This window comes from Prunus dulcis, chromosome 3, assembly GCF_902201215.1.
Source record: "Prunus dulcis chromosome 3, ALMONDv2, whole genome shotgun sequence".
In the NCBI taxonomy this organism is placed as follows: Eukaryota; Viridiplantae; Streptophyta; class Magnoliopsida; order Rosales; family Rosaceae; genus Prunus; species Prunus dulcis.
This window is the reverse complement of record NC_047652.1, coordinates 18,651,728-18,679,456: the sequence shown is the minus strand read 5'-3', so window position 1 is coordinate 18,679,456 and position 27,729 is coordinate 18,651,728. Positions and strand designations below refer to the sequence as shown.

The following is a 27,729-nucleotide window of genomic DNA, read 5'->3' as shown; positions in this document are numbered from 1 at the left end:
TGAGAAAATTGTGTTTGGCATAATAAATAAATAAAAAAGAAATATAAACTGCGTGGATCTAGTTGAATAAAATCATGAAAAATAAATAAAATATTGAAGAAAATAAGATAAATGAGCGAAGCGAGAGCGGTGTGTTTCTTATTTGGACGCCACTTATGGAAAGGGCGCGTAACCATCTTAATTATGTTTGTACAAAAATAAGTCTTTTTTTTTTTTGGGGGTACATATCCAAACAAAATCAACAATTGGATTAGATGAACTCTTTTTTTTTCTTTCTTCAATGTTAATGTAATGTGAGAAAACTTGTGTTGCGTATATCACATTATCTACGTATTAGCAATGCAATCAGCAAATGTAATTTGAATATTTTTCATTACGTGAATAACTTTGTTTAATGATAAACGTACACAGATGAAATTAGTCTCATTGACGTAGAATAATTCTTGTTTAAGACAAATACATATGAGAACTTATAGACGAATAATGCAAATGAAACATCATTCAAAATAACATATAGATCAAGTATTCCATCCTTTTTAACTTCTCTTGAGGTCCCAACTATAAAAATTATTTTTACTTGATCATCCATCCCCATTAGGCTATTTCCTTGTTAAATTATATCTAAAAAGCTCCAATCATGAATTAACCCACTTATTTAATAAAGACGATACTTGCTCTTTCTGGATACTAAGAATATTGATAATGCTCCAAACTTGCAATCGATGGTCCAATGAGACGGACGTGTTAAATTGCACCATCAAGCACAACCTCACAAACTCACAAGAATAAAATGGTTTTATAACTTTATATTATAATGAAACATTATATTAATTTAAATATCCTGCATATATATATATATATATGGAAGTGGGAGAAGAATATAAATGGTACATTCTAAGGAATATGCTCGTTGCAAAGAGAGAGACGGAGAAGGTTGCCTTTGTATTATAGTGAGTTGGAAATGCGAGGCCCGTGCGCCACGTACTTTATATCTCGTCGGTTTGTGTAAAATCCCACGATATCAAGTGTCCAGAAAAGTGTCCAAAAAAGGTCACTCGCATTCTTTGCTTACTCATTGCTGACTTGGTTTCTTCGCTAGCTATTTTTAGGGTCACTATTATTGATATATAGTGTTATCAATTTACTTAAATTTTAATGAACGATAATATATAGGGGTTTTTGTAATTTGAAATCAATTGTGCAAATTATACATACTGTAAAGGGAGTTAGCAAAGAATGCCAGTGATTTTTTATGGCAATGGGATCTAGTTCAGTAGAAAATAATATCAATTTGTACATTAGTAGTCTCAGGTTCAAATTTCTATGGCACCTTGTAATGACGGACCCATGAATTTTTATAGGGATAGGCTAATTTTTTTATTTTATAGAAGAGATTTATTATAAGCCTTTTTTCACTTGAAACAAAAATGTAAAAAAAAAAAAAGTATAAATCAAACAAAGCCACATTACAAGCAAATAAAACACAAAGAAAGTCATTGGATACTCAAAAAGTTTAGGTTGATAAGGCCCCAACTTGATATAAATCCTTCGAATCTCATCATGTTGATTGATTGGGTGTTCACAAATTGGAATGCGTTTCCTTGGATCTCGTTCTAAAGAAGCAATATCAAACTCTTTAGGTTCAACTACTTGAGATTCGAGTTCAATAAGTTCCTCATAAATTGAGGTATCAACATTAGATGCAGAAGGTGTATCCTTGTTATTGTTACCACTTTTTTTGAAGAATAAATAAATCATTTTTCCTCTCTTTGCCCGTCTATTATCATCATGTGACATGATATCATACTAGACACCAAAAATCATATATGCTAATTAATAATTCAAGTTGCAAAAATAAAACACATATCAACAATCTCCAAAAATTTTCACTCAAACCCTAAATCATAAAACTTAACAACAACAATTAAAATTGGAAATTGAATAAATAAATAATAAAAAAGAGAAAAACTTATCAAGATTGAAGAACCCACTGAAAATAGGTTGGTAAATTTTTTTTAGAGGAGGAGAGTTATTTCCTCTAAGCTCTCAAGGTTCAAATATGGCGTTTTGGATGGCTATAAGAATTTTTTTTATGTTTGCTCTCTATGGGTGTAGCCCAATATAAGTACGATTAGAATAGCTCAAGTTGGTAGAGCCTTAGCGTGAGTTCTGCTTCTAATCAAATTTATATAGGTTTGGATTGATATTTATTATTTCATATATGCTTCATGAGTGGGCTTATTTTAAATAGAGGACTGAGCTATAGTTTACTTTACTTAGATTGGGTTATTATTAGTTTATTAAAAAAAGAAAAACAATACATGTGTGCGCTATATTTATTTGGTGCAGTGGGCTAATATTTATTTGAGTAGGAATAAGTCTATAATAATAAGACCATGTTCAATATTTTATAAATGTTCCCCTAGGCTCCAGCCTAGGCTTAGGTCCGCCCTTGGCACCTTGGTGTGTGTGTGAAAAACTCACATCTCCTTATAATTTAGACTATCACTTATTATTATTATTTTTTTAACTTCCAAAATAAGTTGATGGGTAAAGAGATTCTAACTTCCAAATTGAATCTTAATCATATATATATTTTTTAAGTTGGATTTTGGTTTAAGTAATTAAACGGTCAGATACTTTAGTACTTTTGGTAACATGGGGTAAGTCACATGGTTGGAGGCTTGGGAGCTTTCAACTGAATTATTCAAAGGTATATGTTTTTATGTCATTGCTGACATTAGTCTGAATATTTGTGGATTCAAAAGTTATCCCTACTATATGTTAAAATAGTTTGCTTAACTTTTTCAAGCTCCTTTTAAACTTTTGACCAAATCATGGGGGCATCAATTTGTTGATGGGCTATATCTACATATGCATTAGAGGGAACCACTATCTAGACCTATTGCCAATAGCTAGTGTTGGGGCCTTGTTTGGCGATTGGTTGAAGTCAATTTTTATGAGTCATTATTTTAGATGGGACACAATATATTGAATTATTGCTCAATTAAGTCAATTTAATTGAAATAATTCCAGTTCAAATTGAGCAACCAAACAAGCCGAAAGGTTTTAAAATTTAAACATATGTATATGAATGAGTCGTGAGTCATGAAGTCTAGCTGCTGACATTATCTCATTCTATTGGACCAAATTAATAATTTATAATAATTCATCAGCATGCTATATATATTTAAAGTCAAAATGAAAGTCATGAAGCTGTTAAGTTCCATTTTATTTATTTATAAAAAGCAATAGAATTTTATTTGATTAATAAAAATAAAGAGAATGTAAAAAGAATTATTCTAATAACAATATAAGAGACATGGGTAAAATTTTCCTAGTGACTTAAATCGGTTGAAAAGTTGAAACAATGTAGAGAGAATCACTCTAAAAAATAACTGTTCTATAACCCCTTCAACTGTCATAATTTCCCTAAATTACTGCCAACCGGCATAATTCTTCTCCTAAAATTCTATTTTAATTTTTAAAAATTGAGACAACGATATCGAATACATGCATGGCATATCATCACACATGAGAGCATGAGCATGGAATATCATCACTATTTAATTACTACATTAATCCTCACTCTTTAATCACTAAACTTTAGTTATTGCCCTAATTAACTACATTCGGTCACATCCCAAAACAACGTCTTAAAACAAAAAACCCGTCCAAAAAGTATGACTGTGACATGCATGTATGCACATGGAAATCAACCTTACATGCTTACAACATATCCCAGCAGACCCATAATGTACATAATTGATCTTGCTTATCATATCTTTACTTAGAAGATGCACGAAAGTGATTCAAAATAGTTGTTGTGGATTTTTTTTAGTATGCTCTTTCCGCTCCACAACTTATATATGGATAATAATTATGTGACATGTCAAACTCTTATAATTAATTGAATCCTAAAAATTGACACCCCCACCCACAATGATATATCGTTTTCGAAGAAAGATGCCAGCATGACCAGGAGTTTGTCAAGTCTAGATTGAAAGTAGCAAATGGCCTTGTAATCATCAATGATATTAATATGCTTCCACTAGCTAGAGATAAGTGTTATATCAAGGTTATGAGTTGTCCACCTCTATGCAATAAATGGATACAAGTTTCAATCTTTGTGAAGTAGCGTATTGCTTTTTCTCACTATGGAGAGTTCGAAAGAAAATACTTGTCTTTTTTTTTTCTTTTTTTTGGGAAGTAAAAATTCTTATTTTCTTGTTAATTACAGTTTGTTATGTGCATAGAATTTTTTTTTTTTTGTGTTTTTCGTAAATTATTTTTGTACATGTATCGAACCGTGATTTACAATCAAGATAAGTATCTCTTTTTAGAAAAGGAGGCAAGCAATATCTCCATTGGAAAATCAAAATTTGTCAAAGCTATTATATACTCCTTCCTTGATTAGTCATGCATCCATTATTTTGGATGAGTAGCTTCAATAAGTTCTCTCTCTCTCTCTCTCTCTCTCTCTCTCTCTCTCTCTCTCTCTCTCTCTCTCAGCATTTGTCTTTTATATGAAAATAACAGCACCTATATTTTCTATACTATTATTGTGTTCATATTTACGTCATTTTAGAGTTAAAAAGTTTTGTGAAAAATAATTAACTAAAGGAAGATCAAGCACGCATAAACTAATGCTCGAGTTAATGGTCGTTTATATTGGTTCCTCCCATGCGCAACTTCGTTGGTTTATATTCGAAGGGCGGTAGTACTAGACATACTAACTATTGGGTCGGTTTTGGCACTACCATAATTAACTAGTTTAATGTGATTAGTGCATTTGTGCCTTTGCCCTGGCCAATCTGCCAGTATAATCATGTCCACAAAAATGATTACCTCGGAATTAGGTCAAACATTTTATAATTGATCATGCATTTTTGCCGCACACCCAGATACATCAATGTATGATCATATTTAGAATATGTGAAGTTCAAATAATTAAGAAATGTTACACTTTTCCGAGACTGATTTCTCTCTGGTCCATATCATTTTAACTTTTTGATTGATTTTGGTTATTGATGAAGTTTTTACTCATGTATGTCATATTACTAATAAGATGACTCTCTTTACAATTTTTATCATTTGTATTCTTTCTTTTTATTGATCTAATAAATTTATATCACTTTTTTATAAATAAAGAATGTAACCCTTTTCATCCATAATGGACGATCATATAGTCAACAAAAGATATTAATTAATTAAAAATATCAAAGCTCTTTTTGTTGACATTATTAAGGCTCAATTATTTGAAAAGATGGCCACCAAGCACTCGTATGTTGAACGAGAAAATCACATTTATGTTATGTTATCAAACTATTAATTAAGCTAGCGGGTCTCCCAAGAAAACATTAAACAAAGCATTATTGTCAATAATGTTGATTATTGACGCAACCCTACTTTGTCAGATCCAAGGCAGGCATGCAAAGAATAAGCTTGTTGTTGGGAAACACGGTCTCCAAGGATGGATGCTGTTGCTTCAAACTTCAAACCCCGAGGCACGACTCTTCATTGTTGTTTTAGGTCACAAACTGTTTTAACAGGACACGTAAATGGACCTAAAACTTGACGAGAAACAGACAATGCGTGCTTGCCCAAATTCGAGCCTATGTCTAAATATCCTCAGCATGAAAAATATATTAATTCCCAATTTTATAATGTATTGGAAGTACATAAAATAAAGTAAATTAATGAAAATTTGGAAGCCCAGAAAAATACGTAAAGGTGAGACGTTGCGTATGGCAGCTACGCATACTCGGTCATAGTTTGAAAAAACTTGGGCTTCATAATTGAAAATTGTACTGTGTGGGTTGCTTGTACGGACGCCGAGCTGGATAGGTTGACAATGGGAATGGGGATGTGGCTACATTATCTTGGGAAGCAATACGAAAGCTATAGCTATAGAATCACTAATTAGAGAAGGAGGGGTGGGGGGTGGTTGTAGTGCGTGTATTTTTCTTTGGTCGAACAATAATTTGGGGTTTTGGATGGTTTCGTGAGAAATGTGACAATTGATATTGTTGACTATGAAGGAATTACTTCACCCAACAAGTATTGACTTGTTTGCGGATAAGAAGCACAAGTAACTATATATTGCTTGACTTGCAGATTAAAGGTTTCAAGTTCGAATCTCTACGACATCATAGTTGTGTGTATTGTAAAATTCTCATCTCATGTAGCTTAGACTATCACTTGTACTAAAAAAAAAAAAAAGAAGCACAAGTAACAATATTGTTTGTATGAAAATGTCATGCTTAGCAAGAGAATATCACCCTTTGTTTCGATAGTACTAACTCTTTGGTATTGTATTTGCGTTTATCATAATTCCGTTGGAATCGCTAAGTTCTGCTGATCAAAATAGTTGAATCCTATTTGTATCAGGCCCACGTAAACACTTTCAAGTGGCAACCAACCATTAGACAAGCAAGCTCCAGCAAAACATGGCTCATACCTTGCTGCACATGTTAGAAGCCCAGCCTGCACATAATTTTTCATTATGGCACAAGAATTCTATAGTGAGGGCCTTATCTTTTAATTGTTGGATTAAATTGGTTAGTGGTTGGATTAAATTGGTTAGTCTGATCTAACGGTTAAAACATAAGACCTCACCTAAGGATCATATATAAGGCTCTCATTATAAAATGACTTCATTCTGACAGGGGACCATCCCAAACTTGTTTGCCATTGTGATTAATGTTAACTTCTTTTTCTTTTTCTTTTTTCAAATTTTTTATAATACAAAGTGATATTGGGGAGGAGGTGAAGTTTTCTCACACACTGTCAATGAGCCATGGAGGGCCGAACCGGAAATGCTATAATGAGGGGGCTGCGGTTGAGGTTGTGGGAGGGGTTCAATTCCACTATCCAACAAGAGATAGAAAATAATGGACTTAAATTTTTTTAATGATTGAACGGTTGGATTGAACCCCCTCCCCTTTACCACAATCCCCCTCATTGTAGAAGCTCCCGGCTCGAACATGATTATGCAAATCAAGGCCCAAGCTAGACCCTTTGGCAACTTTTCTTTTCTCTTCATATGCATCAAATTACTCACAGACCATGCCCCTAGTCATCTCTATAGTTTTTAACCAATAATAGAGTAAAACTGTAGCTCTCAAATACCATTAGTATTGTAATAAAGTTATTAAATAACATACTGTATAGAGTATATAAATCAAAAGGATAACAGAAGCAGATGGAACCCCAAAACAACATGATATACGGATAGGCCCCCACAGCAATGCAAATGACAGTGTGTGACGTAAAGGGCTCATGATGATCTGAGAGTACCCTTCACGGGTTTTGAATCAGACATACAAGTTGGGTTGGTTGGATGGAGCACTCGAGTATGTGAAATTAATACTTGCAGCAGAGTCTGAGCTTATATTGTACCCCAGGAATGGCCAGAGACATGTCCCCAGGCCACATACGGGCTTACAATTCGGCCAATACCCTACTTTAATTACCAGAACAAGATAAAGAAACATTGGTTTATGCCAATGATTTTACTTTTTCTCATGTCTCTTTTCAACGTGTTTATCGAGAAGCTAATATGGTAGGAGACATTTTGATCAAAAAAGAATAATCTATTGAAAATACTTGTATTTAATTTCATTCATCTTCTTATGAATATTAGTTATAAAGATAACTTTGATTTGTATAGTCATCATATCGGACGCGGATCTTCTTTATAATAAATTTTCCTTTTTTCAAAAAAAAAAAAAAAAAAAGGATTTTACTTTTTCTTTAGCAGAACAAAATAAAAAAGGCTTTCAAGATTTGATTTTGGTTTGAAAATTGTACATATAAAGTGACAAACAAAAAGTTCAAAAGGCCATTAATATAGGAGGCCATAATATCTGAGATTGACTTTACAATAGTGCAGGTCCCAATTCTGAGAGAATTGCAGCAGCAGCAGGCAGCAGCAAAGGGTATAATAATTACATAAGACATGAGAATTAGGGTTTGGGGGCTTTTGGTTTTGTGTGATTTTGGAAAGGTTGCAGAGAGAGGGACAAAAGGAACAGTGAATAAAGTAGCGGTTTGCTGAAGAGACCCATCTGTAGCTAAACTCCTAGGGCTTTGTTCTTGTTCTTTCTCTATCTGTATCAGCAGAGAGAGGGAGAGAGAGAGATGAGTGGTTTTGAATTGCAAGGCAGAGATTTGCTTGAAAAATATTACATCTGGTGAGAAATTCAATGGTCAAAACCCACTCTGTTCTTTTTTCTTGTTTTTTGTTGTTACTTATCAAAATGGTCAAAGCTACCTTTGCATGCATGTAATGCAATTATTTCTGATACACAGATGTATGCTATAAGTTGCAAGCAAAATAAATGCACCACTTCTCATCTCACATTGGATTAAATTTGTGAACCAGTAATTAGGTCAGATTTCTTTAAAAAAAACATAATTTTTTTTCAATCTCTCATCCAAAGTTGAATATAATAAACATACTTTTATTAGTTGTAAAAAGTTTAGTACATGATATGGCAGTAGTTGAATTCTTAAAAACCAGAAGGGAACTTACTGTTTGAAAAAACAAGAACAAAAGCACAAAAAGGAAGTCCTAATCTGGAAATGGAGTCGGTTTTTGAATCCCAAGAAAACAAATTCTCATTATGCCTAGTGTCTGCCCTAGCTTGAAAACGACTCATCACCTTATTTTTCCATTAAAGAGCCAATTATACCCATCAGCCTTTATTTCATTCTGTGACTACTCCCTCAATATAAATAGGCATCATATATCCCATCCCCTTCTCTATCTTCATGGCACTGTTTCACCAGTCTTGTACTGGTGGTCAACCCTAATAATACCTACATCCCCCTCCTTCATCTTCTCCAAGCTCTCTGGTTCTCACCCACTTTCTCTTGGTCTCGGCCATGGCTCTGTTGGTGTTCATGGGTCTCATGGCTCACCCAGTAGGTCAAGTGGTTTGTGGCATAGGGGAAGAAAAGAGAAAGATGTGCTGGTAGAAGTCATGGCGATATCTCTTCTGAGCTTATTCTTGTTATGTTTATTTTTTTGATTTTTTTAACTCCACGAAGAATGTTCGAGTTTTCTTGACCTTGCAAGCCCGACAGTGCAAAAGTACAGGTCAAGATAGCTCAATATGCAAACACCCCATCTTGGGTTCGTGGATCTTCTTCTCCCCCTTCTATCCCTCCTGAGCTAGCTATGTTAATCTCCAACCACAGTGTTGCATGGGTTGCAAAGATGATGATGTATTTTCCTTTTTCTTTTTTATGTTTTTGCTATGGCATTCTTCATCTTTAAAATACATGTGTATGCTTTGACGATGCAAAGCCTTGTTGCTTGTAAAGGAAAAGCTTGTATTTTTAGAAAGTGATCTTCTCTTATCAAATTAATTACTTGGTTTAAAGATCTGCTCTTAAACTCTTAATTCAAGATTTTAAATATTATTTGTGACTAAGATCTTAAAATGGAAAGAGGAAACTATGCATTTATCCAAAAGGATTATTGCATTAGCCTATCCAATCCAATCCACAAGTCCACTCATACTGGGTTTGCCATCACCAATTATTTTGACTGTTAGTTCATAACTCATAGTTTACCTACCAATACGTATAAATCATCCTCTTTTTTAAGTGAAAAAAATGTATGATTAGCAGTTATGCAGTTGTGGGTTAACACAATTGGTCATGACAGTGAGCCCGCCCGCACACTCTACCCAAGTTCGAATCCTTATTTCCGCAGATTAGATTATCGATGGTTGAAGAATAAAAAGACTAGTGCTATTGTTCCAGTGATGTTTTTCTTGTTGATACATCGGGGGCCTGTAGCCCAAAAGACCCAGAAAAGCCAACAAGAACAAAGCCTAGAACTAGAAAGGGCCGAAATGGCCTTGATGAATAAGCTGCATGAAAGCCCATAGCTGGCCACAGTGGCCTTGGCCTTGTTTGGTGCTTTGACTAAGCACCGGCACGCATTCAACAATCAGAGCCGTTAAACAATTATACCAACACAGTATTTGATGGCTCTCATTAGAATTTCATGGACCTCATCGCACCCAATGGCTCTCTCTAGCAAACCATATACTCAAATGACCAAAATAGCCCTATACTTTCACCATAATTACACAGAATTCCATGTCCATCTTAGAGGTGGCATTTTAGACCGAAAAACTGCAAAAACCAACCGACATTTAACCGCAATAGAACCGTATTTGCGGTATGAAGAACCGAACCGCATTTGCAGTTGTGGTTGCGGTATTTGATTTTCACAACTTGCGGTTACTGCAAATCACGACTATATTTAAAAATAAATAAAAATTGTATTTTATTGTTTAATCGTAGCCGTTGTATAGCAAGACCACTTATCTTGTAAGTAATTAGTTTATTTATGCTTATGTTATTTATGCTTCTTCTTATAATAAAATGTACTAAACGTATGTTGTTTTATTTGTAGATAGCATTGGTGCTCAAACAACACAACGTGGTCCTTCAAATCCACTCACCACCACCAACAATTGAGTTTGTAACATTGGTGCATTGCATTTTCCTTTTAGTTTGTAATTTTAATTAACTTTGAATTGGATTTTTCCTTTGGGTTATAACTTTAATTCATTTTGCATTACATTTTCCTTTTGGTTTGTAACTTCAAAGGATTTGGAATTGGAATGCTTGAGAAGTTTAACTTTAATTAGCATGCTTGGAATTGTAACTTTAATTTTCTTTAAGTTGTGAATGTTTGAGAAGTTGAGGAGGTTGTAAATATATATACGCTTGAGAAGTTGAGGTTTTGAATTTATTTCTTTAGGTTGTGAATTTATATTTTTGGGTTAAAGTATGCTTGAATTCAAAAGGCTTCAAAAGAAGCATCAAAACTAGGCCTAAAATGTAGAAGATTGGATTTTTATGACACAAAAAGAACTTACGGTAAACTGTTAATTTACGGTAACCGACCGCTTTCGGTTTGCTGTTTCAAAAATCACCATATCGCAAATAGTTAGTCAGTTTGTGATTTGGGCAAAAATTCGCGATTACCGAACCGTAACCACCCCTAATCCATCTGGCCCGACACTTGGCTGCGCGACTATCGGACTGCCACTCTAACGCCACGAGCAATTCCGTACGGTATGATCAGGGTGATGCCTCACCCAACATCCATTGGATCACCGAGAAAAACACGGTGCTGATATCAAATTGCTATCAAATCGGATTGGACGGCTGACATAATTCACCTGCATTTTCCTTGTGGAAAACGAATTTTTGGTTTTCCATTAAAAATTTGAAATTCATCTAAATTGCAACAAAGCAGTACATGACCAAATTTATTTCCTAAAAAGCCTCTCTTTCCCTCCATGCTCTCGCTCTCTCTCTCAAGCCGATAGGGAGGGACTCTTCGAATTCTCTCACTCCCAACTCTCAGTGGCTCTGCAAAACCCTAGACGAAGCTCGTTCCGCAGCTCTCACGGTACGATTCTCGCTCTAAGCTTTGCTTTCTCACTCTTTCTCTTGCTCTGCATTCCGGGATGTCGTTCATGCATCGCTCTGTGCTCATTTCGTCTACTTTGTTAGGGATTTTTTTCGCTTTTCATAGTTTTAACTTTGCTTGAATCGGCTTACACTGTAATGTTTTGGAAGAAATTTGTGAGTTGCTTGCTGCATTGCCTTCTGGAAGTCTCCAGAAAACTTTGTTTCTCGTTAATGCAATCTATGTTTTGTGCTTGCGTTAGTGTTGATTTTAGTCTTTTTTGTTTTTTGTTTTTTTTCTTCTCTCCCTAGCTCCTCTAGTCCCCAAATTGATAGCGTTGCTTACCTTATAGCATACACAAATAATATTTACTTATTAATTTTCCAGATTATGATATTCGTTTATGGTGTCTTGATATTTCAGTTTGACTTGTCAAAATTTCAAACAATTCACGTATGTCATTGTATTTGTATGTCTACATATTTTCCACATTTCACATATTTTTGTTTTATTTTACTATATGTCTCGGAATTTATTTATTTTTCATCTATAAAGTATCTCAGCTATGATTATTTTCTCTTGCTTCTATTGCTGTTATTGTTGTTTTTTTTTTTTTTTTTTTTTTTTGGGTCAATTATTTTCATTTGATATAGTTCTTCTGTCAATTTTAATATAACTTATCTTCATAGTTTTGAACTTTTATTTTATGGTGATCTAACACATGGAAAACATTCTATTTTAGAATATTTGGATTTGTGGTCATATTTGTGTTAGTGCCTTTGTGTCTCTTTTATCTCAGTTATCCCTTCTAAATTTATATATAGTATGTTCGGTACAGAATGTGTGACTAATTTCTGGTTGTTATGGTGTGTTTTGAGAAGATTCTCTTGTCCCCATTTTAGAAAACTCTTTATCCTGTTTTATATGGTTACCCTTCAACTTTGAAGAAAAAAAAAGTCAAGGGATTTGTAATCTTAATTATCTGAGAGAAAAATCTGATTATAATGCACATGAAAGTTCATATGTAATTGTTGAGTAGTTAGCTTGATTTGCTTCCATCTAGTAGTACTGTTTGTAACTTTGGTTCTGACAGAAGCAGTACTTTCTGCATCAGAGCCAAGATCCAAGCAATTACAGCGTTTTACTGAACTTAGAGTTCTTCTATAGTCTAACCAAATAAAAAAAATCAACTGATGTCAAATGATCTATCAGGAAATTTATGATTATGCTTTCAACCTTTTTGGCAGATTTTGGTATGTAACCTTAAGGGAATCATGAATGTTTGACAATCTGAGTTTATGTATAAGTCCATTTGTTTCTGTTCAGTTTCCATGAGGATGGGAATTAGTCCATTCTTCACCTAATTAGTTTTGATCTTCCTTGCTTTAAAGCCTTGCAGATCATATTTATTCAAGTGAACAATGGAGGATGTAGCTGGCCCTGGAAATGCCGGTGGGGACCCACATTCGTCCCCACCTCCTCCAACCATAGCCCCTAATTTGAAGCCAGAACTAGTGGCTCCTCCTAAATATTCTATTATGAGTAGGTGTGGGACAGGAACTACTGGACAAACGATACCGTTGCTCGCAAACCACTTTAAAGTTTCTGTGAATGTACCAGATGCTGTATTTTACCAGTATTTTGTATGTTTACCTCCTGCGACTCTTCTCTTTACATGCAGTTTATTGTATCTAGTACCAATTTCATAATGCCATGCTATTTGTAGGTTCGTATTACTTCAGAAGATAAGATAGCTGTTGAAGGCAAGGGAATTGGGAGAAAACTGATTGACAGGCTTTATCAAACATACTCTTCAGACCTTGGTGGTAAAAAGTTTGCATATGATGGGGACAAAGCTCTGTACATACTGGGTCCTCTGCCACAGAGAAGGCTTGAGTTTTCTGTTGTGCTGGAGGAGACATTTGCAAAGCAGTTTGTCCTATTCCTTTTTCCTGGTCTTGGTTTAAAAGTTCTTTTTTATTCTCTTATCAACAATTCATTTGTATTGTCCAACTGGCATTCTTGTGTGTTAGTGAAAATGGGAGCCCCCTGGCTGACAAACGGTCAAGACGTTCTTTTCGGTCAAAAACTTTCAACGTAGAAATAAGTTATGCTGCCGAAATACCTCTGAAGTCAATCGCTCTTGCCCTGAGAGGAGTGGATGTAGATAATACTCAGGATGCATTGAAAGTGCTTGATATCATTCTGCGGCAGCAAGCAGCTAACAGGTACCTCTCTCTCACTCATATGTTGACTATGTTCTTTTTTACTGTACTCTGTTCTTCTGTACTCTAAATTTGTTTAATTATGACCATTAAACATGCACAGGGGGTGTCTTCTAGTACGACAATCATTCTTTCATGATGACTCCAGAAACTTTGTTGATGTTGGAGCAGGTGTAAAGGGTGTTCGGGGATTTCATTCCAGTTTCCGTCCAACACAGGGTGGCTTGTCCTTGAATATGGGTACCAGATCTTATGATTTGGTTTCTTTAGTCTTCAAAACTCACTAGCATTGTTGTCACTTGTTTTGTTGACATTTTTGTTTCCATTTATTTGTGCAGATGTATCTACAACGATGATCCTAACGCCTGGACCTGTCATTGATTTTCTGATAACCAACCAGGATGTACGAGAAGCTCGCTACATTGATTGGGTTAAGGTAAAAAAGAAAACTGCTAAATCTTATACTAAAGGTTCAGATTTCAGTATCAACTTTAGTCTGTTAAATTTCAATTTCTTGGTAACATACAGGCCAAGAAAATGCTGAAAAATATGAGGATTAACGCAAGGCACCGTAACATGGAATTCAAAGTAATAGGCTTAAGTGAGAAGCCCTGTAATCAACAATAGTATGTGCTTATCTCCTAAAAGTTTGTTTCCTACTTCTTCACTTCTGAAAAACTTCCTAATTTTTGTCCTTTTTTTTTTGTCTTCAAGTTTCCCTATGAAGTTAAAAAGTGGCAATGGCACAAGTGAGGGTCAGACTGTGGAGATTACTGTGTATGAATATTTTACTAAGCACTGTGGTGTAGAACTCACCTCTTCCCAATACATGCCATGCCTTGATGTTGGCAAGCCAAAAAGGCCCAACTATCTGCCACTGGAGGTGTGCGAATTTCTTTTGCTTATTATATCATTGTTTGTTAGTCTTATCCTCTGTCTGAGATTGTGATTTGTGTTCCTCCCCCAACGAGGTGTTTTAGCTCTGTTCGCTTGTTTCACTACAACGGTATACAAAGGCTTTATCTTCAACGCAGAGGGCATCCTTAGTTGAAAAATCAAGGCAGAAGCCTCATGAAAGAATACGAACTGTGACTGATGTAAGTTTGCAGGTCACTGAATTTTCTTCTTTGACCACATGTTGTAATATTCTTTTTGCTCATTTGCTTTGCTATTGCAGGCAGTGAAAAAATACCAGTATGATGATGATCCTATGCTTGCTACATGTGGTATTTCTATAGAGAAGCAATTGACTCAGGTCAATGGCCGTGTTCTCGAGACTCCGAAGGTAAACAGTTTCTGTATATTTGGATGTGTCAGTAGAGGTGGGGAGAAAGAGAGTGAGTGAGGAGTGTGCCCTCTTCACTCAATCAACTATCAGCTCTCTTTCTAATGCATTCTCTCCTTTGATGAACAGTTAAAGGTTGGTAACAGTGAAGACTGCGTCCCTCATAAGGGACGATGGAATTTCAACAATAAGGTATTTATTTCTACGCTTTCTAAAATTCATTTATCAGTTGCTCTCTGAGAAAGAGGTTGCACTGTTTTGTTTCCTTCATTACTACTATTTGAATTTGATTTTAGCTTATTGAACTTAATTCTGCTTGCAATTCCCTAATCTATCAGACACTTTTCAACCCTACTCGCATTGACCGTTGGCTTGTTGTCAACTTCTCTGCACGCTGTGATACCAGTCATATCTCACGGGAACTGATCAACTGTGGGAGGAAGAAGGGCATTGTAGGTTACACCATTTGCTAAGTTTTGTTTTTAGACTTATGCTGATTCTGATCTCTCTCTCTCCCACATGTGCAGTTTATTGAGCGTCCCTTTACATTACTTGAAGAAGATCCACAATGTAGAAGACAAAGTCCTGTTGCAAGAGTTGAAAAGATGTTCGAACAGATTCTAGCTAAGCTTCCAGGGGAACCTCAATTCATTCTTTGTGTCTTACCAGAGAGAAAAAATTGTGATATATATGGTATGGCTTTGTTATTTTAATAATGGACAATCAAACTACCCCTCAATTTGATCATGTAATTAGTTTATGCTCTTATACATTTTATAGGACCTTGGAAGAAAAAAAGTCTTAGTGAGTTCGGGATTGTCACACAATGCATTTCCCCTTCCAAGATTAATGATCAGTACCTGACAAATGTTCTTCTTAAGATCAATTCTAAGGCAAGAAGCTAAATGGTGAATATCTGATATCGCTACTTTAATAATTAATGGACACTATTGATTTTTTCTGTTTGTCTAATTCTATATAGCTTGGAGGAATAAATTCTTTGTTGGCAATAGAGCACTCTTCATGTGTTCCTCTGGTTAATGATACTCCTACAATGATTCTGGGGATGGATGTCTCTCATGGGTCTCCTGGTCGCTCAGATATTCCTTCTGTTGCTGCGGTAATTACAATTCAAGTTTCTTTTTATGTTATATAACAATCCGTGCTTTATAGTCATTTTGTTTCTTCAATTTTGTTGGAGTTTCAGGTTGTTGGCTCTCGAAGTTGGCCACTTATTTCTAGGTACAGAGCAGCTGTTAGAACACAATCTCCTAAGCTAGAGATGATTGATGCTCTGTACAAGCCACTTGAAAATGGAACTGATGCTGGTATTATCAGGTATTTGAGCAGGGAATTTAGTATTCGTACCAGTTGATCACATGTTAAGAATTATAGTTTGCTTTAACACTTACTGGACTCTAATATGGCCCATTAGACGGGTTCAAAAGTCTTCACTCCCAAATTTAGTACATAAAAGTTGTGGCTATTAATCTCTTGTAACTTAAATGAGACCTGATTACAATATTTTATATTTTGTAAAAAGTTTGATGAAATTAAAAAGATTTAAGATAGACTGGTGAAATTCATTTATTTTAAATTATCAATTCCAGTATACTGCTAAGGCTGGAAATGCCTTTTGTTGCAGGGAACTGCTTGTGGACTTCTATAAAACAAGCAACGGACGTAAACCAACTCAGATTATTGTCTTCAGGTATCATGACATTGTATTGGTAATTTTCTGGCTATTTTGGTATTTGAAAAAGAAATGCTAATGACCCAGTTTTGGTCTTTCAAAAGTGACTTCCTTCGAAACGAAACCGGAATACAGTCCCAAACTCACAGTATGTTTCGTAATATCTTGTGGGCGCTGCAAATATAGAGTCAAGCTAAATCTACAAAGAGAAATGTACACCTTTTGTGGTGATATCATATCATATCAGATATGGTGGATTCACTTCACATTGCAACTTGTGTAATTTATATTACCTGGTATTTTCCAGTTGGAGGCCATTCATCGTAGTTGTATTTTGATTTGAGGCAATGTGGCCACCCTTCATGGCAGGCATTAATTTTTCATATAGTATGTGTGGATGCTGCAAATATAGTCAAGCTAAATCCACAAAGAGAAATGTACCCCTTTTGTTGCCTACTGCTGGTGATATCGCATTTTATATACTATTCTTACTGAAGGATGTATCTGGCCTATTTATGCTGTCCTATCCTTCCATTTTACGCTTAAATAGGAATATTGCTCTTTGTGTGGTTTATGCTTCAAGTGGCCCTCTTAATTTAATTAGAAACTTTCTATTTGCTTAGTTCGTTTTTCCCCTCAGTTGAACTGGTTTTTTTACTTATTTTGGGAGCATGAAATGTGGCAACTGTCTTGTTTTTCCTACTGCTACTTGTAAAGACATGTTTTTATTTATTTATTTTAGGGACGGAGTCAGCGAATCACAATTTAATCAAGTCTTGAACATCGAGCTGGACCAAATTATAAAGGTTCTGCAATTCAATTTTTCTTGGGCCGTTCAATGTAGTACTTGATTTGAAGGATGATTTACTCTCTCTTTGCTACATGTCCCAATTTGCGTTTTTAGTTTTGACAGTTAATTATATCTGATCTAAGTAAAGCTTTTATCGGAATACCCACTCAAGGTGACAGTTGCTATATTTAATCAGTTAGTCTGTGGTATTTAATCCAATCATGACTTGAAATTGTTGAAATACCCAGAAGTTTAGTATTTCCTGCTTTATTCCTGCATAAGCCCCTTTCTGCCAAGAGCATTAATGGACTGTGTTTGTTCCTAGGACCTGCTATCAACCATGTGCTGAAGTTTGTTGTTTTTTTCTCAACATTAAGATGGTCAAATTTTTATTATTACAGGCTTACCAGCACCTTGGGGAGGTTGATGTTCCAAAGTTTACTGTGATTGTTGCTCAGAAAAATCATCACACGAAGCTATTTCAAACCGGGGGTTCCACTGATAATGTTCCAGCTGGTCTGCTACTTTCTGAATTTTGTTATTGCCTTTATCATTTATCTCTTTGTTTTAATGCTCTCTCTCTCTCTCTCTCTCTCTCTCTCTCTCTCTCTCTCCAGGGACAGTTGTGGACACAAATATTGTGCATCCAAGGAATTATGATTTCTACATGTGTGCTCATGCAGGAATGATTGTAAGCACCCGCCCCCCTACCCAGTGTTTCAGCGTATTTGTTTCCCCCCAACTCAACTCAGGTGTCTAAATTTCCTTTTATCACGTTTTTTCATCTTTTGTGTTGCTTCATATGATAGGGAACTTCGCGGCCAGCACACTATCATGTCCTGGTTGATGAGATTGGATTTTCTCCTGATGGCTTGCAAAACCTAATCCACTCCCTTTCTTACGTGTAAGCTTTTCATTTTCAATCCCTTTCCATATGACTCAGCTTGAATAACCTTTCAATTGAATTTATCTAGATATATGTTTGCTTATTTCAGGTACCAAAGGAGTACAACTGCAATCTCCATTGGTAAATTAAACACACTTCTGCAATTAAATCTTTTTTCTTTTATTAAATTCTTTTCTAGTGGAAATGATAAATCTAGTTAGTCTAGAGCTTTACTTCCATCTCACTATTACCAACCATTTTCCAGTGGCGCCCATATGTTATGCCCACCTTGCTGCTGCACAAGTGGGGCAGTTTATGAAGTTTGAAGATCTCTCAGAAACCTCATCAGGGAACGGCAGTGTCACTTCAGCTGAGAGTATCCCATTTCCAGAGCTCCCTAAGTTGCATAAGAATGTCCAGGGTTCCATGTTCTTCTGTTGAGTTGCTGCTGCTAGCTTTCTTTGTGAATATTTGCTAATATGATTTTAGCCTTTTGACTCTATAATTAATCTAGCGGTATAAGGGTATACGAGTAGGAAAGTCAATCCCGGCTTACTCTTAGGTAGGGCGGAGAGATAGGTGTACAGGCAGATTAGCGACCTCTTAGTCTAGTTTGTAGACAAGTTTTGAGACTTTATATGTTGCAGGATGATATTATTGAGGTATGCTGAATTCAACAAGTAATTTTTGTCTCCCTTGTTCCGGGTATGACTAGGACTTAAAGACGTTCAAAATCAAGACTTGACCATCAGGAAATGTTTTTGGAAGTAATTGACTTAATTTTTCGATGGAACTATCTTTGAAAATTTTACTTCATTCTACCTCATTGTTATTTTGTCATCAATTTTGCTCCAGGAACTCGAATACTTATATATCAATTTCAATGTAAACTGTTCTTTTATGGGGATAGTGAGAAAGCTCATTGGGATGATCGCTTGAACGAGATTCTCCCACGGTTTATGTGGTGAAATGAATCGCCTTTGCTGGCTTAAGGATGATGATGCTTTAGAAGGTGAACTAGTCCTATATTTAATATCATCTCATGTCTTTACTTCTCACTATTTTCTCACGCTTGATGATATAGCTTTTCTTTGCTCTATGATATTGGACCAACAGAATCAGTGTATTGGTCAAGTTTGGAATTCCTGTTCGCATATATGTTTGGTATGATTCCGCATTTTTGGCTTCTTTCAACTTTAATTTTTTTACTGTTTACCTTTTGTTTAAGCAGGGGAATTTAAATGCTTATACAAAAATCACAGCTTAGCTTCTGTCGCAGTCAAATTCTTTTGGTAAAATGTAAGCTAGTCATGATTGACTTTTCCAAAGCATGGTTTGACCAGCCTTTATGCATGCTAATTTGTCCCCTTGTGAACTTGTTGGATATGATTCGTTTCCTAGTTTTCTTGGGACATCTGGTCTAAAAGGTTAGGATCCTAATAATCTATAGCTGGAACCAAACTAGCCAATGTGAAGGCGACTTTACTTTTAAATTGCCTGACCGAAGACGATGTTTAACTTGATGCTAGTGTTGCCTACTTCTACTGGCTTTGCTTGACCTATTGGTTTTCAATAATTTATGTTAAAGCTTTAACGTCCTTGACCAACTGCCAACTTCCTTCTTTCTACTTATGTTTGTGTGTTATCATGGTCCTCTTCCATATGCGGCTGCTGCCTCTAGATTTCTCTCTCTCTCTCTCTATCTCTCTCTCTCAACATACCTTTCCCTGTTTCAAGGCAACTGACCTTCCAAAGGACTACTTTGGACGCCTTGACAGGTCTTTTCGATAAAGGATGACACGTGTTGTCCTATAATTTCAATGTCAGAATTATTTCCAGGGATTCAGTAGTTAAGGTATGAAGCCACAAAAGTGACAGTTAGCGACCTTATAAAGACTTTCACATCAGGAGTGGTAAAACATCAATTAGTACTAAGTTTACGAATTTCAACTTTTCTATTAACCGAAAATGGAAAATTCGATATGGGTAAAAATATTTCATAAGATCGTGACATAGTTGCCTGTTTGGCGTTTGCCAAGCAAGATGCACCCAAAACGCACCCAAGTATTTCATTTACGATGTAAAAAAAAATTTTAACACCCAACCATTTATGCTGCATCTAATAATCACATAGGTGTAATATGGTCTCATTTGATGGCCCGTCTTGGTCTTGGATTGAATTAGAGTCAAGTCTAAACCAGTTCTCATCTCTATGTAGGATTTATAAGATATAGGATTGTTGTTCAATTTAACAAAAATGAGTCTTGAAAGATATTATATATTAAACTGTTGTCCAATTTCACAAATCATTTCGATGTTACTGCAATTATGTTGTTTGACTGCTTAGCTTATCAGAGAATTTTGAAAAAGAAAACCCCGTACCCAAACCGGTGGTCAAAAGTGGAGAATACTTTCTTCTCAGTTTGTTGTGGCAGAAATTAAGTTGACGTAGGAGTCAACAACAGTCCTGAGGTGCTGCGATGCGGTGGACCTAAGAATTTAAGAAATCAGGGCCTGTGCTACAGAGCCTAAAGCGGCCAGTGAGGACCGGGACTATACAAGGGGTTCGCTAGCCAATCACAAAAGCGAGTCATGACTCGGCGAGTCGTGACAAAGAAGGCCAAGGGCTCTCTCTCTCTCTCTCTCGGTGTCTGGACGTGACACTTTCTACGCTGCCAATTGGTGGTGGTCCACTGGGTCGAATCTAATTGCCCACCCTCCCCCAGGACCCACACCTGCTAGTGTAGTGTGAATTGTGCAAAGAGATTTCTTGGGGCAAAATTAACCTCTTTGGACCATCGTACCCTTCCCAATCCCAGACGAGTCCCCTTTACGGTAATTAATTTAATTCCACTCAATTACAGTGATAGCGACACCCAGCGAAGTGCTTGGGGTCTCAGTTTTTTTATATTGACCATTATACCCTTCCCCCCATTTTCTTTCCTTATACACAAACAATAAAAGGAAAAGGAAAAGTAAAAGGGTTTTATAATGTTTGAACTGGTTCAGTTCTGCTATGCCACTTGAAAAAAAGACAGAAAACTATTGCCAACGTTGGTGCACACGTTTAGAAAATCCTACACTTCTGAAAAATGCATAGATCTTGTCCATGGTGGTGTCCAACCTAGCTATATATATATATATATGTGATCCTATGATATCCTTATTGCTACTAGTAGAGTGAAGCATGACATTTGTTTATAAGATGAAGCATGGATCTTTCTCTATCCATAATTTTATATTCCATTTGTAGTAGATATTTCCCACCACAACCACTGGAGTGCTAGTCCTCTACAAATGTGATTGAGGAACTATATATACATTAAGAAAAAAATAGTACAACTTCAAAATGATTTTAGTGTATTAACACAAACGTGTCATTTTTTCATTCTCAAGTGTTGTTTGAGGTCAAATAAAGCAGTTGGCAGATCAATTAATGTGTAGAGAAAAAAAGGTACATCTTCAAAATGATTTTAGCATATTAACATAAACATGTTGTTTTCTCATTCTCACTCACTGTTTATGATTAAAAGGAATGGTTGGTAGAAGAATTAATATGCATAATTAATTAAACATGATTGTGAGTTACTAAACTTGATTGGCATTTCAAATTTGAGTTACAGTTGAAGATCTATAGGTTTCACTAATTAACTCCCTTATATAATTTTAGATCTTGTGGTCCAAATCTTACCACCTCCCCCCTAACTTTCATCTTGCCGAAATCTCTCCTGCCCTTTTAAGGGCGACAATTTTTTACATTTCTCCAAACCCAACAAAATGAAATACAAAGGGTAGTAAACAAATACTTCTTTCAGGAAGACATAAAACACTCTTGTTGTCATTGTTGTGAATAACTTTTTCGTTCATGGGGATAGTTTGGTCTTTTACAAAATACGGTAATTTGCAAAAGATCACTCCGAATCTATCCCACTAGAATTCTAAATCCAACAATCAATATGAAATCACAGGCTTATGAACCAACGGTGATGGATTTATTCAATTATATCACATTGAATTCCTTTTTCCAAACCAGACCAAGAAATATTTATTTTTTCTTCAGATAATAAATTCCTGATCGCCTGAATGAAGCAGTAAATAATGGCATGGCCCTGTGCGCTTTAGTTTTTGACAACATGCTTCTGCATTAATCAAAGTCATTAACCAACATATTTACTCAAAATAACGCAGCATAAGAGCCCGACACGTGGTGGGCATAGATGTCTTTTCACGCAAGGAGCTATTTAATTATTCGTACACGAGGGGATGAAATTTACTTTTTCCGGGTTCACATTCAAAGATCCCCAACAGTTCCTTGGCCTTTTTGATATAGTTGGAAAAGGAAAAGAGAAAAAAAGCATGGAGAAAAAATAAATAAATAAAATTTATATCAAATAGGAAACACATTGTCATAGCCATAATTTTATTTAGATTTCAGAGTTATATCTCTCTGATTCTCAGTCCCTTTTTTTTATGCTCCAAAAGCTTTTTTGTTTTTTTCTATCTCCTCCAGTTTCACAGCCTTGATCACATTCACACAGCCTTTTTATTTTGATTTTTGGGTCTGTTTTTGTTGCAAATTTCTGAGATTTGGGAGTCGGCTGCTGTGATTTTCCTTACAAAGTCAGAAGCTTTTTTTTTTTATGAGTTTGATTGGCGAAACTGAGAAAAGCAGAGCAAAGCAAAACAAAGGCCGGGTGTACACAACCTCTGTGCTACCGATGCCAGACACTCGACAGGCCCAGAAGAATGCTGTTCCGAATCAATCCGATGGCAACGTTGAAGGTAACACCGCGTTTTGATGTACCCAGTTGGGAGTATAACGATCTGATGATGGTTTTGTATTGAAATATATCTCTTATGTTATGGTTATGATATTTTGTGATCATGACGGTGCAATGTGTTATGTGTCGGTTTAGTCTGGGAATGTATTGAATTGTTTTGATTCTCTGTTTTGTTGATGTGTTGATATTCTCATGGTTTCGGAGAACTCAAGTGGTAGGTGCAATGCATATTGTGGATTATCAAGGAATTTGTGTTTGTTCATAGTATATTAGTTGAAAATTCAGAATTTTGTTCAGTTGTTTAAAAACTTTACCTTTTTGTGACAAGTGGGTATTTAGTTGGTAAGAAGTATGATGTTGATGCAAGTCATATTCTTATTGGGGTTTTGAAGAATGTTGTTTTGTATCATTTTTTAGTTGTAAATTTTCGATTCGTTTGGAGATTTCACATTATGCCTTCAAAGTTTCTTTTTTTGGGGGTTCACTTTCAGAACCAATTGAAAATTTGGTTGATCCTAGTTTACTGCTTTATTAGTATCACGTTTTGGAAGTTGTAATCTTTTGCTACTTCGTGTTAATTCTTTTGAGGAGTTCTGATAGATTATACAATGCAGATTGAGGCTTTGGAAATTTGAAGATTTGATTTCCATATGTAATTTACACATCTATTTCTTGTATCCATTGTAGAGGCATTTTGGCGGTTGACTATCAATGATAATCAAGATGGGGGCGGTGTGGCTCAGTCTAACCCATACCCTGATCGACCTGGTGAACCTGACTGCATATATTATTTGAGGACTGGTTTGTGTGGTTATGGAAGTAATTGTCGTTTTAATCACCCTAAATATGGTTCACAGGTAATTAAGACTGTTCTTTTAATTGATATGCATGGTTTCTATAGAGTGATTGCATTTTGACTGAAGTGTTGTGGCTCTTGCTAGGAGTTTTATTGATTGCTTCGACACAGCTTCTTTCTTTGCCTTTTGCAATTTTCTTGGAGTGTTGTGAGGAGTTCTATTGATTGCTTCTACACAGCTTCTTTCTTTTTTCCTTTCTGGCTCTTAACTATGCAGAGTGTGGCTCAAACGGTATTAGTGAACTAAAACTTCTGGTACATTATTATATCTGCAGGGTGCTCAGTACAATGGAGAACTCCCTGAAAGAGTTGGACAACCTGACTGTGGGGTAAGATTTTCATTTAGTTCAGATTGTGCTGATTAAGAAGCTTCTTTCTTACTCATTCTTCTCCCTCCTTTCCTTCTTTGTATGCTTCCTTCGTTTGATGTTTTCTAAGTCATATAAGATTAGAACTTCTAGGAATAAGAATAAGATCGAAAACGGGGTATTGTTTTGTTCATCGGATACACTTTGTTTGGTTGAGTTTATATAAGTTTGTTAGGTGTATAAATTATGTAATTGGCGATTTGAATCATCATATGAAGAGAAATATCAAATATATTGCTGATCCTAGTGGTGTGGACCTGGGAACAAACAGAACATTAGACTGGTCACTTGTTTAATAAGATCTAACCAAGTTATTCCTCTTAAAAAATGTATCTACTATATTATCCAAGTGCTGACTATTATGGAGACTGTCGGTTTGAGAATCTCTTAGGGTTAAGAAGAAACATGAAAGTGATGATATCTAGAACAAGCTTGTTCTAAAGATATTCCGATTATAGTCAGTTGTTTCCTACATCTAATATTGTATTTGGTTATGACCTGATGCTCCTTTATTTTTTTCTTTACGGGTATTTGTTAAATTTGTTCAACATTAGTAGGCATAATCCCATGTTTCAATTAACATGGGGTTAAACATAAGACTTTTTTTCCCTTTAATTCCTTTATATATCTGTGAGATGTTGGTTCATTGGGTAAAAGAAACTTTCACACTTGGATTAATATTAATATTAACGATTGTAGCAAATGTATGCACTCTGTGTGGCAGTATTTTCTGAAGACAGGAACTTGCAAATATGGATCAACCTGTAAATTCCATCATCCAAGGGACAGGCGTGGAGCTGGACCAGTCGTGTTCAACATTTTAGGACTCCCCATGCATCAGGTTCTTGACTTACTTTTGTCACTTGAGTCCGGGTTGTTCTCAACTAGACTTTCAGAGAATAAGTGTGCTCGCCATTTTAACAATTTTTAGATTGATTAATCTCAGGAAGAAAAGTCATGTCCTTATTACATGCGAACTGGATCATGCAAGTTTGGACCGGCATGCAAGTTTCATCATCCCCAGCCTCAGTCACTTGGCACTGTCTTACCTGCTTTTGGAGCTGCAGGCTCCACAGTTTTGCCTTCTTCAGGTCTACCTTATGCAGGTGGACTTTCTGCATGGTCATTTCCAAGAGCGCCATATTTATCAGGCCCGCGTTTACAATCTCCACATTCTTACATGCCTGTTGTTCTTCCGCCCCAAGGCATTGTACCTGCCCATGGATGGAACACCTATGTGGTCAGTGTTTTATCTCTTTAATATAACAAAACGCTGACATTACTATATTATGTTCCTATTAGTGCCATACATTCGTGAGGAACACTAAGGTTTCTCTGCTTATATTGTGGTATTACACTATGTTAAAGCTGGTTTTTTTTTTTTTTTTTTGGGGAGAAATGACAAGAAACTGCTTTATAGCCTTTTCAATCTTTTTTCTTTTCTTTTTGAATAAGATTGCCATGGTTTCAGCTTGGAATGCGGCAAGGACACTTCAAAAATTTTCATGTAGTTTACTTCACACTGATGCATTGTTTAGTATGAAGAGTTTATATGATCTTCAAGGGTCATTGACAGTCATCTGTCAAAAACAGTGGAAAGTACAAAGTCTTTAAGAATCTCTGATGTCATTGTCAACTATGCTGCTCCTTGCTTCTTTATATCCTTAGCTATGAAGAAATTTTCCTTCCCATTATGTGAATGCGTTCTATGGGTGGATTGAAATGTTTGTTACATTCTTTTTCCCCCTCATGTTGGGCATGTAATTATGAGTTGCTCTAGAGTCTTAACCAAACCAAAGGAAGCTGCAGCCTAACATTGTCATGTCCTACGTCTCATGCCCTTTATTATTCAAATTTCAATGTCCTACTTTATTCTTTAAAGTTGATATGGCTGCTCATAAAGGCCTTAACATTTTGCATCTTTGGTGATTTCAGTGATTGAATTTTTTGTGGACTAAAGAGGATTTGTTGCAAGTTTTCTTTATTTCTAATTCATGTTTTATTTGTTTAATAGGGAAACATTAGCCCTGTGACTTCCACTGGAATTCTTGGCTCCAACCTCACATACAACTCTAGAACTCGGGGGGAGTCAGCTTCCAATGGGCAGGTTCACTTGTCAAGCTCAAGTCTCCCACATAGGCCTGATCAACCTGAATGCCGGTATTTTATGAGCACGGGGACTTGCAAATATGGAATAGATTGCAAGTACCATCACCCAAAAGAAAGGATTGCAGAATCAGCTGCACACCCACTTGGGCTTCCCTCAAGACCTGTAAGTTTTATTTCTATTTTCTAGATTACAGTGATGTGCATGTTGGTTTGTGCACTGTTCAGCTCAGTTCTTATAAACAACTCAGAGAATTGTTTCGATGGTTCTTCCATCAGTATTCTTTTTTAATATACTAGCCAACTTGCAGGGGCAACCACCATGTTCATACTACATCATGTATGGAATCTGCAAGTATGGACCAACTTGCAGATTCGATCACCCGTTTGTGGAACATTCTGCTGGCTATAATTTTGGTATGAATGCTTTGCCACTTGATTCCTCCCTCCTAAGTTATCCCAGAAGCTGGTCAGTGGCCCATGGATTAGAGACTTCCCCCTCCATCTCCTCAAAATTTCCTGAAGGGGCCAAAAAACCTGTGAACAACAAGTATGAGAACTCAGATACAAAAACTGCTGAAGATTCCCCTGAACAAGCTGGTTCTGTACCACCTTCTCCAACTTCCTCAGAACCCGTACAAGACCAATCTGGTTGAAGCCAGATTTTTTTAGGTGCACTTTGGTTTTTTTTTATTTTTATATCAGTATCTTAAAAAGGGAATATTTAATACACACTCTCCTGCCCCCCCATTTTCACCTGTGAATCTCCGGAGTTGGATAGATTCTCTGGAGATCAATTTGATGAGCAAAAACTGGGGGGCATGGAAAGCATTTTTTTGTGGTGAATAAAACGCAGGTGGAAAATTCTAAGATTCGTTTTTCTTTTTTCCTTTTTAAATTCCCTATCCCTCAAACTGTCTTTTTATTTGGATGATACCTTTTCTCCAGTTTGGCTCACTGGATGATATTTTTATTTGTTCGAAGGAAGTTTGTGCTTATAAACCTCAATTTTGATTGCTATTGGGTGTGAAAAATTGATTTCTTGCATTTTGTTACAAGTGACAAGAAATGGCTAAGCTGTTGGTTATGTAAATCAGATGGTTAGAATGTGGATGATATGGATGAGGAGTGAAAATACATAAACAACAGAGATTGATATGGTCTATGATGACACTTTGGGCTAGGTGGGTCTTCTTCTTGTGCAAAATTGCCAATGGCTGGGCCTTGTTGGGCATCTTTACTCCCTTAAAGAATGTGGGCCAGACACGTTTTATACAACGATAACGGGGAAGAGGC

The 27,729-nt window shown here is 36.0% G+C and overlaps 2 protein-coding genes across 4 annotated transcripts; both read left to right on the top strand.

The window, feature by feature from the left end:
- The first annotated feature begins 11,265 nt into the window (after window positions 1-11,265).
- On the top strand, window positions 11,266-19,017 carry LOC117623076 (protein argonaute 16). Of its 3 annotated transcripts, none has more exons than XM_034353927.1 (23): window positions 11,275-11,443; window positions 12,835-13,086; window positions 13,170-13,375; window positions 13,477-13,671; window positions 13,772-13,908; window positions 14,007-14,104; window positions 14,197-14,294; window positions 14,383-14,551; window positions 14,649-14,765; window positions 14,846-14,953; window positions 15,083-15,145; window positions 15,292-15,405; window positions 15,481-15,646; window positions 15,734-15,846; window positions 15,936-16,073; window positions 16,161-16,291; window positions 16,599-16,664; window positions 17,389-17,452; window positions 17,838-17,952; window positions 18,054-18,127; window positions 18,246-18,340; window positions 18,432-18,463; window positions 18,588-19,017. In XM_034353927.1, the coding sequence occupies exons 2-23, from the start codon at window positions 12,865-12,867 to the stop codon at window positions 18,761-18,763; spliced, it is 2,697 nt and encodes an 898-aa protein (XP_034209818.1). In that variant the 5' UTR covers window positions 11,275-11,443; window positions 12,835-12,864; the 3' UTR covers window positions 18,764-19,017. The 3 variants fall into 3 exon arrangements, 2 of the variants coding, with proteins under 2 accessions (XP_034209818.1, XP_034209819.1); XM_034353928.1 differs by having other exon boundaries at window positions 12,843-13,086; window positions 18,588-18,970; XR_004585074.1 differs by lacking the exons at window positions 17,389-17,452; window positions 18,246-18,340; window positions 18,432-18,463; window positions 18,588-19,017 and having other exon boundaries at window positions 11,266-11,443; window positions 18,054-18,125.
- A 3,600-nt stretch (window positions 19,018-22,617) lies between these two features.
- Window positions 22,618-27,451, top strand: LOC117622678 (zinc finger CCCH domain-containing protein 3-like). Its single transcript, XM_034353436.1, has 7 exons — window positions 22,618-23,104; window positions 23,791-23,960; window positions 24,235-24,288; window positions 25,052-25,168; window positions 25,274-25,567; window positions 26,342-26,599; window positions 26,745-27,451. Exons 1-7 carry the CDS (start codon window positions 22,963-22,965, stop codon window positions 27,087-27,089), a joined length of 1,380 nt encoding a protein of 459 aa, XP_034209327.1. The 5' UTR covers window positions 22,618-22,962; the 3' UTR covers window positions 27,090-27,451.
- The last annotated feature ends 278 nt before the right edge of the window (window positions 27,452-27,729 follow it).